General features: G+C 40.0%; 1 protein-coding gene across 1 annotated transcript in view; it reads left to right on the forward strand.

Annotated features, from left to right (window-relative positions):
* Positions 1–21453, forward strand: part of dntt.L (DNA nucleotidylexotransferase L homeolog) — a 178559-nt gene that overhangs the window by 122489 nt on the left and 34617 nt on the right. The window contains 1 exon segment of the mRNA NM_001085782.1: positions 10021–10104. Coding sequence (NP_001079251.1) covers positions 10021–10104 — 84 coding nt within the window.

A 21453-nucleotide genomic window follows, 5' to 3' on the forward strand; every position in this document is an offset into this window, starting at 1 on the left:
TGCATCATTTAAATAATGATCTATTGAAAAGAATACTAATTTTCATGATTCCCCCCCATTTTAATACGTATACAGGGAGGCCTATGATTTATTAAAAAAAAACTGTAAAAGAAACTTGAACGCACTGAATTACATTCTGTATATTCTGTCCACCAAAGTTTGAATTCATCTTGAAAACCTGAATTGAAAAATAGCTTGAATTTTGCTATTCAACTCCAGTTGACTTCTACATAAACTCGCCAAATTTTAGATGATACATTTTTATATTTGTGGTTTCAAGTTTTTCCGCTCTATACATTTCAGAAATTTGAGTTTCAAAAAAATTGAATGTTCATAAATGTGCCCCATAATCTGTCCTTTTATTTAGAATTTTTGCTCCACTTTTGTCCAGATGACATCATGTGCGCAGTGCGATGACCTCAGTGCACGGCCCTTGGCGCCACCATCTTCACCACCAAGCAGAGCACTCCGCAAAAGAGCGCTCCTGACAGTATTTTTATGATGTTTTATCTTACAAGAATAAACATAATAGTTCATTATTTATCATTTTATTATTATTATTCTTTTTCTTTGTTGCTTTTTACTCCGCAGAAAGCCCACTGTGTGCTTTTCATAAATAAATAAAACTAATGAATAATCATAGACATCAATTGACTTTTCCGACCAGGCAGCACTAACATAAGAAGTGGCTCTGTTTTTGAAGGCTACTCATACAAATGCATTTATTAGTATGGATAGTCCAGATGGATTCATAAATACAGTATGTGTATCCTAATCACAAACCTACTATAAAGACAATTCTAGTATAGGGTATGAATAATAAATAATAAAAACTGATTTCAGTTTTTTAAAAATATATATACTTTTTTATATGGACTCATTTAATTCAGCTTGTGTAAAAACAATGTGCATCTGAAATTCCATAAATAAATATATATTTATTTTTTAGACAGACATACATGATTCCTCAGATGGGGAGGAAACGATGATGCTTCTCACTCATAGGGACAATTTCCCATCTCCACCTTAGACACCTTCTCACCTTGTTCCATGTTCCAGAATTTGAAGCTCCTCTGCTTTCTAGACAATGTGCACAGCACCCACCATGGAAAGCAGAGGGTCTTCAAGTCATCATCTGAATGGTCACATAATGCATAATGAAATAAATAGATACATAATTAAGTTGCAGTAATTGTTCCCAAAGTACAATTTGGAAAAATCAGTTGGTGCTATTGCTTCTTTGTTCTTGAACCTGAGAAACATGCTTAAACATTCTACATAAGCCTGAACCATGCAAACAAACAGCATAGCAAACATTGCACTACACACTGTACAATCGTATTCTCTAAAATGCAAAGTATATTCTAGCAGTGTACACAGGTTGTAGAGGTGGTATGATAACACTGAATTTGTAGAGTGAGGAAAATATTGTTCTCCTGTATAGTATATGTCAGTCCGACTCCACACATGGAGGCCTTTTTATCAACAGTCTCATTTTAGTGATTTCAGAGGTTTTTGAACCCATGACTAAACTCATTTTCTCCAAAACCACAAATGTCATGAATGTTGCGAAAACCACAACTTTTTCAACTTGTGGCACAATAACTGTGACTTTTTCGGATTGCTGCACAAAAGCGCGTGAAAACCTCTAAAACAACGAATCAAAGAAAGATCTTTTAGTTGTAAAAGGGACATCTGCCATTTACTTCTTCATGATTTCATCAGCTTTTAGCAGGAGTGTTTTCTTATTCAGAATTTGTTGCAGTTTTTCTGCATAATGATTCCTTAAAAAAGTTGAGCTTTTTTCCCCTGTGACTTTTAAAAGCTTGACCTGAAAAAGGCTCAGTTAATAAATTGGCCCTCTACTATTGGATTGGCTCTCCTAAGAAGAAAACCTGACAACAAGGGCCACTTTAAGACAGCTGTAGATGGTAATAAATATTTTCACTATTGTCCTATAGTAAAAATAAGAAAGGGCTGGGGCTCATTTGGGTCTGAGCCCAGTGGGAGATCTCTAATACTCTTGTAGGTCAGTCTGACATTGCCACACTTGCCTCTACACCTTTTCCTATTCTGCTATGAATTTCAGTGTGCTTGTCCATGGTTTTTCTTTGTACGGTATCTCAAATCTAGTATCTCTAGCTATATTTTTTTTAGTAGAGGATACTAACAGCAACTACAATTTATGGAGCCTTCGTAGATGGGAAAAAACTCTAGTGAGATGGTCAGGGATTCTGTTTTTGCATCATATTGGCTCTATCTTTGGCTGCTCCAGTCTAACTGTAGAAGCAAGAAGATAGAACTCATTCAAGGTTATGAGTATTTAGGCATCAGCGTAATAATGTGCCAGTCAGGAAGAGTGTCAGCTGTTTATCAACTACTGGAGATGAACCGGTGCCACCATTGTTCATTGTTTAAATGACTCTCAACTGTAGTGGTGCTACTGCTAAAGATTGTATATGGCTGAAGTTCATCTGCTCAGGGCATTAAAGAAGGCAATTTATTTCTCATGCCATCAGATATGCATGATTAAACTGTAATATCTTGTAAGATTAAAATGCAATGTTCCTCTGGAGTTCTGTCTTGTACGGTGTTATTATCATCTCCGCTCTAAAAATTAAAAAGCTGCACATGTTAAAAGCTGCGGCTGCATACTCCCCCAAACAGATGTAGAATTGCTCAAAGCCTTTTATCTGTGGAACATACTCAGTAATTAGAGATGTGCAGAGAAGCAAATTTTTACTTTTCCAGCAATGGTTTAGCTACAACAAAATAGTGGACAGAATGGAAATGATTTTCCTTTTCTGACAGCGCTTCAAAGCTTATGATAGAAAAATAATAGGTTTACACTTTGGGCATTGGAGTCAGACACAGAAAGATTAATTATGGTTTTTCCTCTCGTTTCCTTCTCCTAATAAGGATCTTTATGATTAGGTCCTGTCATTTCATTTCTTTGTTTTATTTTTGACAAACGGTATACTCTTGTGAGCACCCTGTGAAATTTAGAAAAACTGTGTCCAAAATGCTTCTATTAGTTAATCAATTAACTTTTAGTGAATGATGTAAGTAATAGCTGTGCCAAATGGATCCAGTAACCCATAAAAACAAATCAGTAATTTACTTTTACAAGTTAAGAGCAATTTAATTTTTACAAACATCCAATTGGTTACTGTTGGATACTAGGCTGGGACACATTTGGCCCCACCTACTTATGTAGCAACATTCAAGCTATGGGGCCATTGTTTCCTATGGAGCCAGCCAAAGCAACCATTTATCAATCCTTTGGCGTGTTCCATAAACAACAATGGAACCAATTGTTTGGCAAGGGCATTTTGTAGCTCAGAAATTAACAGATCATTGCAGCATCTTTTCTCCATTTATCCCTAGTGAAGGGTTAACATGCCTACGTGCCGACCCTTGTAGGCCTCTGTACTTGTTTTTCTGTACGACCCTGTACTGTCTCTTCTTAGACAACCTTGCATAAGTATCATCATGTACTATAAACAATATTATCAGCTTGCCTCAGACAAAATATCTTAGCTAATGCGCATGCACATATTTGTCTCTTTTTTCTATCTGAAGGATATACCTATTACAGACATATACTATGCTAATAACTATACTGATACGTCACTATATTGGGACGTCTTTACTTATAACCTATATAAGCCTATGTTTGACCTTCAATAAACGGAACTTGTTATTCTGATCCACTCGTTGGTGTTTCTTTGTGCAAGTTCCCCGGATCCGGAATACTAGGCATTGTTGGTCAGACGAAATCCAAAGGTTCCAGTAGCAGTCGGTTCGTTGTCCCCTTCACCTAGCAACAAAAGTGATCAAATCCACATATTGTTCATGCATCAACAAACATAACATTACAATGACCTCTTTAAAGGAGAATTAAACCCTAAGAATGAATATGGGTAGAAATGCCATATTATATCAACTGAACCTAATGCACCAGATTACAGATTCAACAGCTCTATAGTAATAATGAATTGTCACAGGAGCTCACCATCTTGGATTCTATTAGGAGTGTCAGTGGCACTGCACATGCTCAGTGTGGTCTGAGCAGCTGTTGAGAAGCTAAGCTTAGGGGTTGTCACAAATAAGCAAGCAGAGAGTGATTTAAGTTGATGCTACACAGCTGAGTATTAGATTTTATTATTATATTATAATGATAATTGCAGTGGTTTCTGGACTACCATGTACTAATAATATGTATTATTTACTAATCAGCTTATATTGCGACATTTAGGGGCAGATTTATCAAGTGCTGAATTGAAAATTCAAATTTTGAGTGTATTTTTGTGTAATTCGACTAGGGAATAGTCCAAATTCGATTTTAGTTAAAAAAAAATCTAGATTTTTAATGTATCATGTTCTGTCCCTTTAAGAATTCAAATTAGACTATTCGCCATCTATAACCTGCCGAATTGGTATTTTAGCCTATGAAGGACCTCCTATAATCAATTTGGAGTTGTTTGGTGGACTTTTGAAAATCAATTCACGTTTGCAGGTCGATCCTATTCACCTGAGTTTAAAAAATTCAAATTCTTTTTCATTCTGGAAATACATGTAAAAAAGGCTCTACATGGAAACATATACATCATATAAATCAATGATATCCTACACCTGTGTGTGGAGGTTCTTCTAAATCACATGGCTTTTCACCCACAAAGTTAATTCGTTTCGGATGATATTAAAATTTAACGAAGTACTGGGGATATTTTTGGAGGCATTGTCTTCTTCACTGCTGTAGGTCTACTGTGTCTTATGGTGAGGAAACACTATGGGGCCAATGTAAAACTGCTCAAGTGGTCATTAAGAATACTCTGTATGATTTCACTATTGTTGGTTGCGGTACTTTTCTCTTAGTAGACTTTCTTAAATAAGAAAAAGTTCCCCAGTTTTTAGGGGCCAAAAACACCTCAACTAACAAGTTTTTTCTCCAAAAACCTTGTGTGTCTTTCTGAAGCAGGGTTTCCTTTATGACTGTTCAAGTTTAAAAGCTTGAGAGCAGACTTAAATCGCCCCCCGTCCATGTACAGAATCTGCAGACAAATTCTTTGTGGGGCCATCAGCCCTTTACATTTATTCATTTAAGCCCAATTACCTTCTTTGATCCTCTGGTACATTGTTTCTTCTCCTCTTCAGTTGGAAGGAGATACACTAGGGTGTTGAGTGTTGCACTATACAGTGAACTTCTGAAGAATGGGTCAAGGAATAGTTCCCCAATGTACATTGTTAAAATCACATTTAAAAGTTTTTCTTTTGCACTATAGTCTTCACTGACGGGAATCAGAACAGATCTAAGTCTAAATCCCTTGTTACACTGATTTCAGTAAATGTTATGTAGGGGTCACTGAAGTAGTGCTCTTAATCTTAAATGATCCACTGCTAATAGCATGAATGTTGACCATAGGGGGTATTTTTGCCATTGATATGGACCAAACTGATCTACAAACCCTGTGTGTAGACAGCGTCAGACTGGGGGCCCCAGGGCCCACCGGGCCTGCAGCCTCAGGGCCTCCACACCATCCTCCCGTCCTTCAGCCACAAAGTCTTCTCTCCCCTCCCTCCCCCCCATGCATGTACCTTTATCCGTCACGTTAGGAATGTCGGGTTCAGGGAGGGACGTGAGAAGAAGGGGTCCGGCAAACTGGTCTGGGCCGGCAGGGCCCAAAAGGGTTTTTTGCCGGTGTTCCAGCAGCCCAGTCCAACCCTCTGTAGATCAGTTTGGTCCGTATCAGCGGCAGACTGGGGGCCCAGGGCCCACTATGTCTACAGCCTCAGGGCCTCCACACCATCCCCAGGCCCTCCAGCCACAAAGTCTTCTCTCCCCTAGCCCCTCCCTATCCCTAACGTGCGCACTTTTATAAGTCGTGTTAGGGACGTGACCAGGGACAGGGTGAGGAGAAAGAGTCCAGTGAGCGGGTCTGGGCTGGAGCGGGCCCAAAAGAACCGGGGCCCAGTCCAACTCTGCATGTAGATCAGTTTGGTCCTTATCAATGGCAAAGGAAGCGGTGGGTCACAGAAAATCAGTCACATCCAATAAGCTGCACAAAATTACTGTTAAATGGAATTAAACATTTTTAAAACAACTCTATGCAGAGGACAAAAACCTTTACACAAGCACATGCAATTGTATATGACATTTATGTGCATCTCTGCAAAAGCTCCAGAGATATAGAGCAGTCACATTCTTGCCATAGACTCATCCTGCCTTCAGCAATCCTCTATCTTTGAGATCACAAGGCTACTTTATGCTTTCCGTTAATTGCATTTTATGCAGTTCAGTATATCTGCACCATCATTAAATCAGTGCCTATTCATTAGCTCCCTTTCCCTCTTTTTTTAAAGCATTGCTTTGTACAATTTGTACATTAGAATGGACAGAAAGAAACGCAAACCATCCAAAAGAGGATTGGTGAGTAAATAGCAATTAGCTTTCTGATATTTCATTTTCATCTTCGCTGCGATTTAATCACAGGACATGGAACATAATATTAAGCGAAGCACATTACAAATAAATTGCTTTTCAAGAGAAGAAATTGTTACCTGAAAAAGAAACAACTTAACAGAAGGTTAAAAGACAAACAAACTTTTTTAACAGCTATTTTTTTCCCCAGTTTTAAATGATTTATTTTTCTCCAACCAGAAGATGGCTGCAATGAAAACTGGTTGTCAAGTCACCGAATATATCTTATTATCTTAACTCTAGAGTTTTACTTTAAAATTCAGTTTTAGTATGATGCCGACAATAATATTCAAAGACAAAGACAGTTCGCTTATTTTTAATTTTTCGGTGGTTTGTTTGTTCAGAATGACAGACGAAAAAGATAGATGAAAAAACAACTGAATTTAATGATAAAGAAATGCAAATAACAATATAAATTCATCCTAAGAATATCTCTGTTGCTGTCTATATGCCGTGGTTGGTTGCCCTAGTAATGAAATTGTCTTTCAGTTTGGAGAAAGGCAGAGCAGGAAAAAAAAACAAAGAACTCACAAAAAATAATATTCTTTATAAATTACAGTTCATTAAGTTGTTTTATTTGAACAACACTTGGTTATAAAAGCAATAACATAACCGTTTGTAACCTGAATCTGCTAATGAGATCATTCAATAGGAATATTGCTAATTAATAGTGATGGGCGAATAAAATCGGCAGGTGCAAATTTCCGCGTTTTGCCACCGGCAAATAAATTTGTGAAGCTGTGGCAAAACATCCGCCACATCAAAAAAATTTGGCCGCGCATCAGAATAGTCGCCCACATAAATATTGTCACAATTATTCAGACGCACATTCACTTTAATCTGGACGAAATAGGCATTGAATTTGACGCTTGCAGAAATTATTTTGACAGCTATTGACTTCAATGTGTTTAGGAATTTTTCGAAGCGAAGCGGGACAAATTCCCCCATCACTACTAATTAAATGAGTTCAATTGGTGGTTCCCTAAGGTTCACACTCTTGCCCCCAGGGTCACAAATGGCCCCTATTATTCTGTGAGTCACTTGGTGCAGGTCCGTTAGCTACTGAGGCAACCTCACTGTAGGAATCCTGGAATTACTGCCGCATCCAGGATGATGGTAATTACAGGCTTCTGTCACGTTCGGCACCCTATATACAGAACCCAAGCTAAGCTCCCTGGTCACGGCTCTCACTTCTGCCTATAACCACTGCCTCGGGAGGAGGCCTCGGCTAATCGGATGCCGCCAGGTCTTATTTGAGAGAGGAGCAAAGCTAACGGTTCTGGACGAGCAAAGGGGCACGATCGTCTCACCAGGATACTGGAAGGAAGAACACCACCAGGAACAGGCAGGCCGGGCCAGCACAAGCAGAGAATCGTCAGACAGGCCGGAATCAGGATTAGAGAATGTAGATTAGTTAGCGGACAGGCAAGGTCGGATTGGAGAGGTCAGAGTAGTCACAAGCAGGCTAGGATCAGGATCGGAGAGGTAGGAGTAATCAGGCAGGCAAAGGTCAGGATTGGAGAGATCAGAATAGACGAGTAGGCAAGCAAGGGTCAAACCAGTAGTATCAGCAAGAAAACACAAAGGCAAGGCACCAAGGAACTTTACAAATTGAACCTAACAAAGGGCAGTGTTTTTTACTACAAGGCCCCTTTAAATTCTTTGAATATCGCACCCTTGTGCGATGACGTCATCACGCCGGCGCATAAACCATAGGGAAGCCGGCACAGCAAGGGAAAGGACGCACGCGGCGGGCGTCCCCACCTGAGCTGCAGCTCGGGACCCCGCAGCCCACTAGACCACCAGGGTGAGTCCTTACAGCTTCCTAGCGTCAGTAGATGAACTTGCACATTATTCATCAGGACTAGTGATGAGCAAAAGTTTTTTGCCAGCCATGGATTTGCGGCGAAACTGTTGCAAAACTTTGCAGCAGAAAAATTTGCTGCGACAAAAAAGTCGCCATATGAAAAAACACCCATTGACTGTTATGCATTTGATAAAAAATTCGCTATAAGAGAAAACACCCAGTTTCTTAAATGCATGTGGATAAAAAATTGCATGTGGATGAAAAAATGCCTATTGACTTCAATGAATTTGGACAAAAAAGTCACAGAGACAAAAAAAGTTGCCACAAGAAAAAACTCCCATTGATGCATCTAATGCATTTGGAGGGAGAGAAATTGTTGCTTGTAAAAAAAAAATTGATACCTATTGTATTTTCGGCCATTTCTCAAATTTTTCGGCAAGTTGAAATGGAACAGATTCACTCATCAATAATCAGGGCAGACTGGGTGGACGGATTGGTGCTCAAGGCAAGTACAGGTATGGGATCCATTATCCGGAAACCCATTATCCAGAAAGCTCTGAATTACAGAAAGGCCATCTCCCATAGACTCCATTATAATCAAATAATCCAAATTCTTTAAAAATGATTTCCTTTTTCTCTGTAATAATAAAACAGTACCTTGTACTTGATCCAAACTAAGATATAATTATTCCTTATTGGAAGCAAAACCAGCCTATTGTGTTTATTTAATGTTTACATGATTTTCTAGTAGACTTAAGGTATGAAGATCTAAATTACGGAAAGATTTGATATCCAGGAGAACCCCAGGTCCCGATCATCCTGGATAGCTGGTCCTATACCTGTTCAAGGAATTAAAAGGAGCATTTTTGGGTGCAATTACCAATGGCTTGGACATGCACACAACATTTTGTTCATCCATATATGAGCCTTAAAGGGGTTGTTCAACTTCAAATGGCATACAGTAGACACTGATAATATGAGACAATTTACAATCGGTTTTCATTTTTTATTTTTCATCATATTTCAGTTATTTAACTCTTTGTTCAGCAACACTCCAGTTTGGAGTTTCAGCAGCTATCTGGTTGCTAGGGTCTTGTTTACCTTATCATCCAGACAGTGGATTGAATGAGAGATTAGAATATGAATAGGAGAGGGACTGAATAGAAAGATGAATAAGTGGTTCGGTGACCCCAATTGAAAGCTGAAAAAATGTAGAAATGGAAGGCAGAGAATTAAAAAAATCTATAAAAAAGATGACCGACTGCAAAGTTGCTAGGAAGTGGACATTATACAACATAGCAAAAGTTGAACCCCTTCAATGAGTAATGTTTCATAAATTTGTATCTTCAGTTCTTGCAAGGATGATTTGCTTGAACAAATCTAAGAACGTATAGAACAGTTACCTGATCACCGGAAAGAGGACGTTTCTAATCAATGGAAGTTGCTACAAAATGATTGAAGCAAGTTTAACTGCATCATTGACAGATAGACAGATTTTTTAGAAGTGTCCGTGACTTTTCACATGATCTTCTAACCTTAGCTTAGAGGGAAGATATTATTTCATTGATAATTATTATTATTATACTTATTTCAATGAAATTCCCATCCAGCGTAATTTGAAAGAATTCCATACGTAGAGTCATTTTATTATGTTGTTTTGCCTGTGCATTTGAATGTGATGGTTTATGCTGAATGAAGCATCTTGCAATTATATTTTATTCTCTTCAAACAGCAGTTTGAGCGGGATTTACGGAGATATGCTACCCACGAGAAAAGGATGATGCTGGATAACCATGGCCTTTATGATAAAACCAAGGTACCAAAACAACATTTTATTTGAGCTCAATGTAAAGTTGCAGTGATATTGTTATTGCATCTGAAATAAAATCCTTAGCTGTGAAGTATTGAACATCTGTGTGCTGGTACCTGCGGTGCTGAGCAGAGAAGCAATGATTTGTATATATTTCTGAGCAGAACGGGGCTGTTTTGTTGCTTAGTGTTTGCTATGTTACATACAGTAGAACCAGTTTCAGACTATGACATCCAGGGTGGGAAATGCATCATCTAAATGTTTTATGTTATGGGGTTCTGTATATTGGTTCAGGTTATTTTATTTTTGGGATTGGTTCTGTGATTCTGTGAGAGGTACTTGGCTTAGGGGATCATTAGGGAAGGGAAAAAGTGGGTGCTATTGCATAGGTGCTAGGGACAGCTATTATCCAAAGGAAAGGTAGGTCAACAATTCATACTTTGTAGGACTGAGTAAAGACCTGTTTTTGTAGACCAACCCAACCCACCTCCAATCTGCTTACAAGCATTCATGTTCCTATCCTGCTATACCCCACCCAACCCCAGAATAAGCATCAGGTAATCTGGAATCAATGGATTATTTTCACCAGGATAAAGTAAATTATTCTTCATTCAAATGGCCATCTGGCCATTATTTGGGAATTCAGTGGGTACCCGACCATCTGCAGGACTCTTTTGCAAATCTTTTGAGCCCTCATCAATCCACTGTAGTCATGTATTAATCTGACCCTCTCATTGTCGTGATGACCATAAAGTAAAGGAATACTGATAGAGGCATGGATGTGTTCCTGCAAATTGGTCATACAAGGGTCATTTCAGTGTTAGACTGGAGGGTCCGAGGCTCACTGGGGCTTTATCTACAGGGATTAACACCTCCTCCAGGCCCAGCTGCAACCAGACACCCCTGGGTACCTTTTCTTTACTTGCAGCTGCGATCGGGGCTGGAAGGGGGTAGATCAGGGTGCAGAGCATGGTTTCAGAAGGGTGAGGGTCTGGGTCCATCAGGTTTTTACCCTGTGTCCTGCCGGCCCAGTCTGACCCTGGGTTATTTTGCAAGTTGGTTATACCATGCGAGGGAGGGTCTGGGTGTGCCCACTGGGGCTGCCACATCAGGGGACTGCACACCCCCACAGGCCCCCGCACAAACTCAGGGGAACTGAGCTACAGTAGTATCTTCCATGCTTTTAGCACATAGCAAATTCAGCATAAAACAACAAGGCCAATAAAACTCAACCTAAAATCATTAAAACATGGGGATCATAATCTGCTGCTAACCTCTCCTGCTCGGAAGGGATTGTAGCTATAATAACAAGTAGAAAGCATTTTAACAGAGGAGAAACTTTCCAGCCCACAGTAATCACGCTGGGATATGAGGATTGCTGACCAATTACCGGATATAATTGGTTTCTCTGTAACCTCGGTTTGCATTCTCAGAACAAAGTGGTCGTGCTAATGAGGGGAAATAAATGAACTAGTAACGCTCAAAAATATTTCATAGGCTTCTAATGCCTTTGCCTTTTGCTCTTTTTATTGCCATGATGCAAAGGGTTATTTCAGAGTTCATCAGGAAAAGTCAATAAACATGACTGCCAGTGCCTAAAGCAAAGTGATTCTGAAGATACTGCAGACGGCTGCAATTGTGTATCAGGGCTTTAACATAAGCCTCTCATGTCATTTAAAAAATAATCCCCTAATTAGAGGTTGGGATCTGTGTATTACTGTTGTAACCTAAATATACAAACTCATAAACAAGCTTTTTGAACCTTTAACCATAGCTTTTTTAATTAAATATATGTATTTTATATTTAAAACCTTTTAGTATTATTAAAAATAATAACGCCTCTAAAAATTTGAGTTTTTGGACAATTACAAGCAAAAAAAAAAAATCCAAAAAACTCTAAAAGTCTGAATGGTTTGGGATCTTGACTGCTTTAACTTGGAGAAGTTTTGTATTAGAATTTTTGTGTTTTTTCAATAGCTCAGCTGTCTACAGATCATGTTTGTTGCCTCCTGCTCCAATGAAAATCTATAAAACAGCCATACCTGTAGGCATGTAGATGGAGGAGCCTTGATAGGCAGTGTTGGACTGGGATGGTGGGACATCAATCCAGGTCTTCTCTTCCCGCCAGGAACTATGGGGCAAATTCACTAAACCGCGAAGCGCCGAACGCTAGCGTTAATTCGCTAGCGTTTGGCATTTTCGCTACTGCGCAAATTCACTAACGAACGCTGGCGTAGTTTCGCTAGTGTTACTTCGCAACCTTACGCCAGGCGAATCTTCGCTAGCGACGAAACTACGCAAATTCACTAACTTGCGCAGTGTACTGAACGCTACCTTTTACGCTAGACTTCCTTCGCCACCTCAGACCTGGCGAAGCGCAATAGAGTAGATAGGGATTATTTAAAAAAAAACAACAATTTTTTTTCTAAGTCCCAAAAAAACGCTGGCGTGTTTTCTACATTATGGCTGATAGGCTGAAAAAGATCGAAAATTTTTTGGGGCTCCCCTTCCTCCCCCCTACATTTCCTGACTCATGGCAACTTACCTAGACAGTGGGCACATGTGTAGGGCAAAATAAAATTCTTATTTGCTGATTTGAAGGTTTTCTAGGCATTTGTAGTGCAGATACGTGTTCCTCCATTGAAATTTGAATTTCGCGCCGTATGCAAATTAGCCTTCGCTAGCGTAACTTCGCTTTATAAAGCGAATCAACGCTAGCGCAACTTCACAACCTTACGCTACCCCTGTGCGCAACTTTGGATTTTAGTGAATTTGCGGAGCCCTGGCGAAACTACGCCTGGCGAAGTGCGGCGAAGTGCGGCGAAGTTGCGCCTGGCGCAACTTGGCATCTTAGTGAATTTGCCCCTATAACTCATCATGTCAGGAATATATTGGCATTTGCAGGAGCTGGAGCTTGCGAGCAGGGTGGGTTGTCTGCCACGGCAGGCCCCCTGACACTCCCTTTCAGAGGGAGGGAGTGATGTTAATCCAAGCAGAACAGTAAGGGGCAGATTTATCAAGGGTCGAAGTAAAAAATACTTCGAAATTCGACCATCGAATTAAAATACTTTGATACTTTAGCGAAGTATTGAAGTCAAAGTTGTTTTAAAGAGACAGTACTTCGATTATCGAATATTCAAACTATTTTACTTTGAATCGAATTCGAAGTAAATTCAAAGTCGTAGTATCCTATTCGATGGTCGAAGTATCCAAAAAATTACTTTGAATTTCAAATTTTTTTACTTCGAAAATTCCCTCGAATTCACTTCGACCCTTGATAAATCTGCCCCTAAGTGTTGGGATTTTCTACTTCCTTTTAGCGCTCAGTGGCAGCATCCCACCCACCTGTCCCGGGGGAAGAGTTATTGGGGTTATTTCAATATTGTCAATGAGAGAGATGATTGCCAAGGGATGGGCATTATGTCTTGGTATAAATGTCAGCCAAGTGTGGTTCTCTGCAGGTCTGGATCCTGGGAGATTTTTTGAGTGCCTGCCCTATTTGTCCATCCAGCAACGCTGGCACGGCTGGTAGCCCATTATGGGGCAACTAGTTTTGAGAGCATTCCTATGTAAGTCAATGTGATTTGTATAAATCATTAACTTGTTAATAAAGCTGTGGCCTTTTTCCTTCCCCAAATGTTGTGATTTGTGCCTCATGGGGGGGGGATTAGAGTGTGGGAAACAAGGGTTTTATGTTATGCCAGACAGCTTGATGGTCTACCAGTCATGCACATCAGACAGCTCTTTACAAGATGGAAAGCTCAGTATTTTTTTGTTTCTGGCTATTAGGATTCACCTACTGTTCTCACCCTCTTTCCATTTCTCAAAATAATAACAAAAAACATGCCTCACATCAAACCAATATCAAATTTCAGAACTTCCAAAACTGATCTGCCCACTTCTACTGTGTTGGAGAATGGAGGCACTGTGCATTGTGCTCAGGTTAAGCAAGTGTGTGGTGCAAAAAGAAGGGTCCTCAATAGAGGCCAAGGTGCAGATTTAGTAAAGGGCGAAGTGGCTAACGCTAGCGACTCTTAGCCAACGTTGACACCCGCAGGGACATCGCTGATTTACTAACGGCCACAGGTTTCAATTCGCTAGTGAAAGAGACTGGCGCTAGCTGTCATTCGCACAGTATCGCCAGGTGACCTTTCGCTCTGGTGAACGGACGCTACTGTGCAAATTCACTAAAATGCGGATTTAACTGAACTTACCTTTCGCCCGAGTTGACTCGCCACCTTAAACCAGACGACGTGCATTATAATAGCTAGAGCTTCCTCAATATTCTGTCGCTTACATTATATTCTGTGATTGGAAAATGCCTCAAAGTCCAAAAATCGCTGGCGTCTTTTCCTGTTTTCAGAGTGACAGGCTGCACAAGTCCTAATAATTTTTTTGTGTAACTGAGTTCCCCCATACATTTTCTAATATATGGAACATAAACTATACAGTGGGCTCATGTGTAGGGAATTATAACAACTCTATTGTCTTTATAAAGGTTCCCTGGACATGTGTAATTAACAGTGGAAATATAATGTATTTGCTATTGTAATGTATTTGCTGCAACCTATAACATAAAGACGTCCATTAAACTTTAAATTTCCCGCCGTATGTAAATTAACCTGAGCACAAGACCTGTAGCAAATTTGCGCTAGGCAGAAATGAACATTAGCTTTGAATTGCTCTCATTGCCGAAGTAACGCCAGTGAAAATTTGCCAGCATTCGGCAGTCAGGACGAAACTCGGCATGTCAGTGAATTAGCGTTGTCTGGGCGAATTTCGCCTGGTGAAGTGTTGCAATGGGTTTGAAGCGGACGCTGGTGACTTAGTAAATCTGCCCCCAAGGCTTCTACAAGATACTCTTTTGCTGTATACAAAAACAGATCCAATTGCTGGCACTCCTTTGGGATTTCCCAGTTTAATCTCTCCTAAATCAGCCCCAAATGTTATATACAATATTTATTCTATAATTATAGTAACTGCCGAAAAGGAACATATTGTAGTATTGTAACTCATTCAGTTTTGGTTGGGGCAGTTAGTTGACAGTTACCAACAACCACATGTACAAAGGTGAGGATGTGCTTTATTTCTCTAGGGCAGCTTTAAAGTGCTTGAGCAGTGCCTAATCTTATATAGTTCATCAAGGAGTTTACAACTGTAACGCTTTCTTGGCCTATCCCGCCAATTAGGGGTTAAGGGTGTCCAGCTAGTGTATGAGCATGGGTTACACTGTGAAACTACACTCAGGGCGGAGCCTTCGCTAAATGGAAGCTTCCCCTTTAAGATGGTGTAAAACTACAACCCACAGGCTAATTAGTGTAATAATGAATAATTATAGAATAATGGACGCCAGGAGGTTCTTAGATAGTGAAAACAAGTGAAATGGTTTATTTAGCCCAAAAGGATATGCAAAGGCAATTGACCACAGGTTTACTCACGCAGGAGTTGTAGTAGGAGTTAGCACATCACAGAGGAGAAAGGATAGCATTGATGATGTTGCAGCATGTACAGATGTCACTCCTCAAGTCAAACAGTAGGAAGAATATCTCACTCCCAAAGACCAGCGACCAAAGTGAAACAGGATCGATCAAGTAGGGGTCAGGCAGTGCTCTGCTAACTGAATTCCCTATCACTGAGTTCCTTACACTAAAGGCACCTTAAAAGCCTTTGGGAGGCTACTCCCTGCTATTCTCCTTGTTGGAGCACAGAACTGCTCATGCTACCTTAATCTGGCTATCTCTCTCTCCTAGAGAGACTATTACAGATCTGCCCTAATGATAGCTAATCCTCATTCACGGGATTGCCTGGTTCCCGACTTCAGCACCAAAGGTACAGGTCCCTTTGGGGTAAATGGCTTTACTGGGGCCTTGGTGATCCCAGGCTCAATGGGTAGTGATGGGCGAATTTATTCGCCAGGCGCGAATTCGCGGCGAATTTGCGCGATTCGCGTCCAGCGAATAAATTCGCAAAACGCCCGCGAAAATTCGCCGAAAAAATTCGCCGGCGTCAAAAAAATGTTTTTTCGAAAAGCGGCGCCGTTTCGCGAATTTTTCGCCGTTTCGCGAATTTCGCCCATCACTATCAATGGGAAACACCAAGCAGCACAGACACCAGGAACCAAAGAGGAAGAGGCCACTCCCTACACAGCACTATATAGCAGTGTGGCAGGGGAGTGTCATTACACTCTTTGTCCAATAGGTGTGGTTGTTACACTTTACCAGTTAGAAGGGCTAGGCCCAATAACAAAGGAAAAGAGAATTTAAGCAAAGGTAGGAGCCTAATAGATCCTATAGGTCCCTACACAACCTTGTGTTAAAACCTAGATAACGAGAACAGGCAGCTGCATTTGTTTGCAAATACTATGGCAGGTACCTCTTCTGTTTTAAAACAAGGTGGATTTCGTTGTAGTAGTTATCGAGCTCTGTGGGACTGTAATAGGTGATTGGGGCTCCGTTAACTCAAGGCACTTTTTCTCGTTTATACACAGAGGGTAGTGGTTTCCTTGAGGAATGTTGTAAACAAGATACAGTGCTGTTTTATGTGATCCGTGCTGCTTCTAAGATTGCCTGTGGCAGTTTGCTCAAGCCAACACCATATTGACCAATATCAAGACAAAGAAAAAGTCTTGAATTTTTAATAGCTTCCCAAGTTGCTGAACACATGTTCAATGTACTCAATAGAAACCACGAGGGGCTGCGGTATTCTGGCTGACCACAGTAAGAATCAGGTGGAATTATAGAAACGCTTTTGTTAGATCAGTAAATATTCTGAAACATTTTCAGCTGAACAATCCTTTTGAACTAGCAAGAAATTATCTACATGTTCCCAAAAATATAGGTCCTGATCATTGTTGATAATTCATTTATGCAAATAATAGATGGGTTCCTACACATTACCTCCCGATAATGATGCATTTTATATCAAACCAAAGGTTGCAGAGATAGACCAATATCCATGCAGCATTTAAATATAGATTTGAAAACTATTGAGCAAAGCCGTTGTCACCTCTTGTATCGGTCAATATTAACCTGTAATCTGTATACACCCTTCTATTAATATTAATAAGTATGTGTTCATAACAACATGCTGATTAAACAGACACAAGAATATTCCAGCACATAGATTTAACATAGATACGTTCTCATTTCCATCTTTTATTAATTCTTAACCAATGAGACAAAAGAGAAGATGTCACAGTGCCCTTTATGCGATCACAAAACATATAGGGATAAATAAATATATAATGCAAGAATAATCATATTGAAGGGATTGTCTCACGGGAAAATGGTTTTTGCAAAATGTATCCGTTACTAGTGCTCCTCCAGCAGAATCCTGCATTGAAATCCATTTTCCAAAAGAGCAAACAGATTTTTTTTACATTTCATTTTGAAGTCTATGTCAGTTTCCCAGGTTCTCCCAGTCATGTGATGTGCTGTGATATACTTCAGTCACTCTTTACTGCTGTACTGCAAGTTGGAGTGATATCAAAACCCTCCCTTTCCCCCCAGCAGCCCATCAGCAGAACAGCGAGAAGATAACAAGATAAAAGCTCCCTGACACAAGATAACAGCTTCCTGGTAGATATGAGCATAGCACTGAATAGTAAAAACCAGGTCCTACTGTGACTCTACATTGAGTAAGAGTAGCAATAGCTTAGCTGGAAGTAGTTCCATAGTGAAGGCTGGCTCTGCAGCACGTACTTCCTGGTTTTACGTGCTGGTGCGTAATGACGTGATCGTGTTTTGTCACAAAGTTTGAATATTTTATATATACATTGCCCAGTGTTAGGTCTATTTGTTTAGTTCCTCTGTGTGATTTTAGTCTGTGATTCTCTGGTTTTTGATCCCTGCCTGTAGTGACCTCTGCCTGCCTGAACACGCTATATTGTCTAATTCCTGTGAAGTTGGTGTTGCCTTCCATTACAAACGTGCCCCTTTGCTTGTCCAGAACTTTTTGCTTTGCACCTCTCATATTAAGACCTGGATGCATCTTAGTAGCTGAGAACTACTCCCAAGTATTGATGGGCGAATTTATTCCCACTGGCACAAAAAAATCGTAGACAAAAACGAGAAGCCGGCGCCGTTTCGCGAATTTCACGGGAAATTCGCAAATTTCACAGGAAATTCGCAAATTTCTCGGCAAAGCGAAATGCCCCAAATTCGCCCATCACTACTCCGAGGCCAAAGGCAGCTGCTACAGGCGGAAGACTGAGCCATGACCGGGAGCCTAGCACTAGTTATGGATTCAGGGTGCCGATCGTGACACCTTATTGGAAGCAACACCAGCCTAATGGGTTTATTTAATGTTTAAAATCATTTTTAGTAGACTTAATACATGGAGATCCAAAATATGGAAACATCCCTTATCCGTAAAGCCCCAGGTCCCAAGCATTCTGGATAACAGGTCCCATATTTTTTTTTTTTGGATAAGATTTTTTTCTGCATAAGAAGGCTTTCCATAATTTGGATCTCCATACTTTAAATCTACTAATATATCATTTAATCATTTAACAACCCAATAGTATTGTTTTGCTTCCAATAAGGATTAATTATATCTTCATTATGATCAGCTAGTACAAGATACTACTGTATCATCATCACTCTATCAATAATTTTTAAAAATTAGAATTATTTCTTTATAATGAAGTAATTCTGAGCTTTCTGGATAACGGGTTTTCTGATAACATATCCGTTACCTGTTTACTTATTGTGAGCTCAGAGCAGCTATTGCTGTATAAAAATGTTATTGTGTCTTAAAGGAGAACTAAAGCCTAACTGAAGAAGTAGGGCAGAAATGTTGTACATTATGTTTTGCGTTTCTGTACCAACCCAAGGCAACCACAGCCCATTAGCAGTAAAGATTTGTGTCCCAAAGATGCCCCAGTAGCTCCCCATCTTCTTTTCGGCTTATTCACTGCAAATGCTCTGTGCTGCTGTCACTTACTGAGCTTAGGGACCCACTCACAATATACAGTACACAGAATATAAATGTCACAATATAAGGCTCATTAGTAATAAATACAGATGATTACATATTTTTAATTTAATAATCAGCCCTGTAGCATCAGCTTATATTACAGACAAACCTAATTTTCTGCTGGATAATTAGTGACGAGCCCTAAGCTTAGCTTCTCAACAGCTGCTCAGAGCCCACTGAGCATGTGAGTGTCACAGACACTTTCCAAGATGGTGACCCCCTGTGACAAGTTTGAAGTCCTGGATCATTGTTGTTATTGAGTAGCTAAAGCATTAGGCTGGTGCAATAAATTCAGTATATAAAATACGGCATTTTTAGCCATATTCGTTTTTAGGGTTTAGTTCTCCTTTAAATACAAGTACATGTTACATAAATTCATTTTAAGAGCAAATTCTACAGTGGGGTACTACATTGATTGTCTTGCTTCCCTTATAAACACTAAAGAACAATCAGGGTAGACTAACACAAGCGTTTTTCATCAGATTTTTTGGGTCAGATTTTATCTGATCCTCCATGCAACACCACGCAACACCACGCAACAGCACAAACTTTTGTAGGATGCTAGAAAATCTGATGGCTAGAATGTAAAGTTGGATCAGATACTGTAAGTCGGACGGACTCTTTAGTTCATGTGTTTACATCCGACAGTCAATACATTTCAATGAGGAAAAAAAGTCTTGCCGACACCATCCGTTTTTATCTTGTCGGATGAAGACGCAGCGTTCACATCCGACAGTCGCGTCATGTCGGATGGAAAATTTTACATGTAGTTTACGCATCCGATTTTTGTATCAGTCCCATTGTATTTTAACCCACACAACAACATCAGACTTGTAGGATGCAGGGCCGGAACTAGGGGTAGGCAGAAGAGGCACGTGCCTACTAGGGCGCAATGAAGTGGGGGTGCCAAGCACGTACCTCTTCATTCAGCCTACCCCTGATCCGGACCCTTTCTCTTCCATCAGCACTGGATCCGCTCTCCACAAATTTATATATTGACTGCAGATGCGCATTTTGGGAAGCGTGCGCATGCGCACTCCGGGATGTGTATCCTCCATGACGCGCACACTCCCGGACGTGTGCACACTCGGTGACGCGCGCAATCCCGGACGCGTGCATGCATGCGCACTCGGGAGCTGTGCCGGCAAGGGGGCGAATCGGCTAGCTGGGTTGCCTTGGGCGCCCAGGTTGCTTGGCCCGGGCCTGGTAGGATGCGTTTTGTCGATCCGACACCATCCTATAAAAGCACCCGTGTAGTTCAGGCCTTAAACATAAAGATGCAAACTGGAACAAGAACATTATATTCAGTGCAAATAACTGCCTAGAATAAAGACACCTATAACTATACCATGCATCTCTATTAATGTATTAATAGGAAAAAACACGCTGCTTTAGTTGAAGCCAATCTGTGCAAACGAGAAACATTTAATGAACCATTAACAGGAAATGCATTTCTACATTTAATATCGGCTCATTTCACTATTTCCTAGTAAAAATCGAAATCTATATATTTTTTTAAAATCACATTGGGAAATATCAAGCTGATTTCTCAGTGCTCCCCTAACAATATAAAGATACACCAGGGGATAGAAATGCTATGTATGCAAATGATATCATGATACTCTTAAAGAGCATGTATTTGATTGGAGCAGTCAATATTATCAATCAGCTTTGTTACAAAAAAACCCTGCATTTATAAGTGGTGTGAGAGAGTGTCAGGTTCTTACAACCCTTCATTGCCGCAGCCTGCCCAAAGCTATTTACTTGCACAGTTAAACAGGCGGGTTTTTTTTATGCCTTTTTAAGTTGGATGTAATAGTCTTATTTTGGCAGACGCTGTGCTAAGATTATATGGTTATAACAGGGAGATAGGCAGCCTCAAGAACAGCTTGATGAATTAAACATTTTACATCTGCAGAGTTTCCTTCAGATGTCTGCAATAATGACTGAGCAAAGCCATAACGATAGAAAGGTTATATAATATTGATTTCCTATGCGATCGCTGTTGTTATCTGCTCAGTCGTCTCCACAATTAAACACTTTCCCGCTGCAAACACAATAACAGATGCATATTCTGTGCCTTAATGACTTCCAGCCTTTTTATCATTTTTCGGCAGCGAGAAATGGGGAATTTGAATGAAGTTATTTGGTCTTCACACCTGGTTGATAAGACTTGTAAAATAATTATTTCTGGGTTTTTTTTTTTTACCTTGAAAAAAGTCCTAATATTTTTTTTAATTGCCTTCCAAATAATCATTTTTCTTTTGAATGAAATAATCAAAGCTACGGTATCAAATAAAAATGATGACCAGGAAGGCTTGCAGATTTTGAAAGGAAGGTTACAGATATGCCCCATGTTGATTCTTTATTTGACAATTA

Source organism: Xenopus laevis, chromosome 7L (genome assembly GCF_017654675.1).
Source record: "Xenopus laevis strain J_2021 chromosome 7L, Xenopus_laevis_v10.1, whole genome shotgun sequence".
In the NCBI taxonomy this organism is placed as follows: domain Eukaryota; kingdom Metazoa; phylum Chordata; class Amphibia; order Anura; family Pipidae; genus Xenopus; species Xenopus laevis.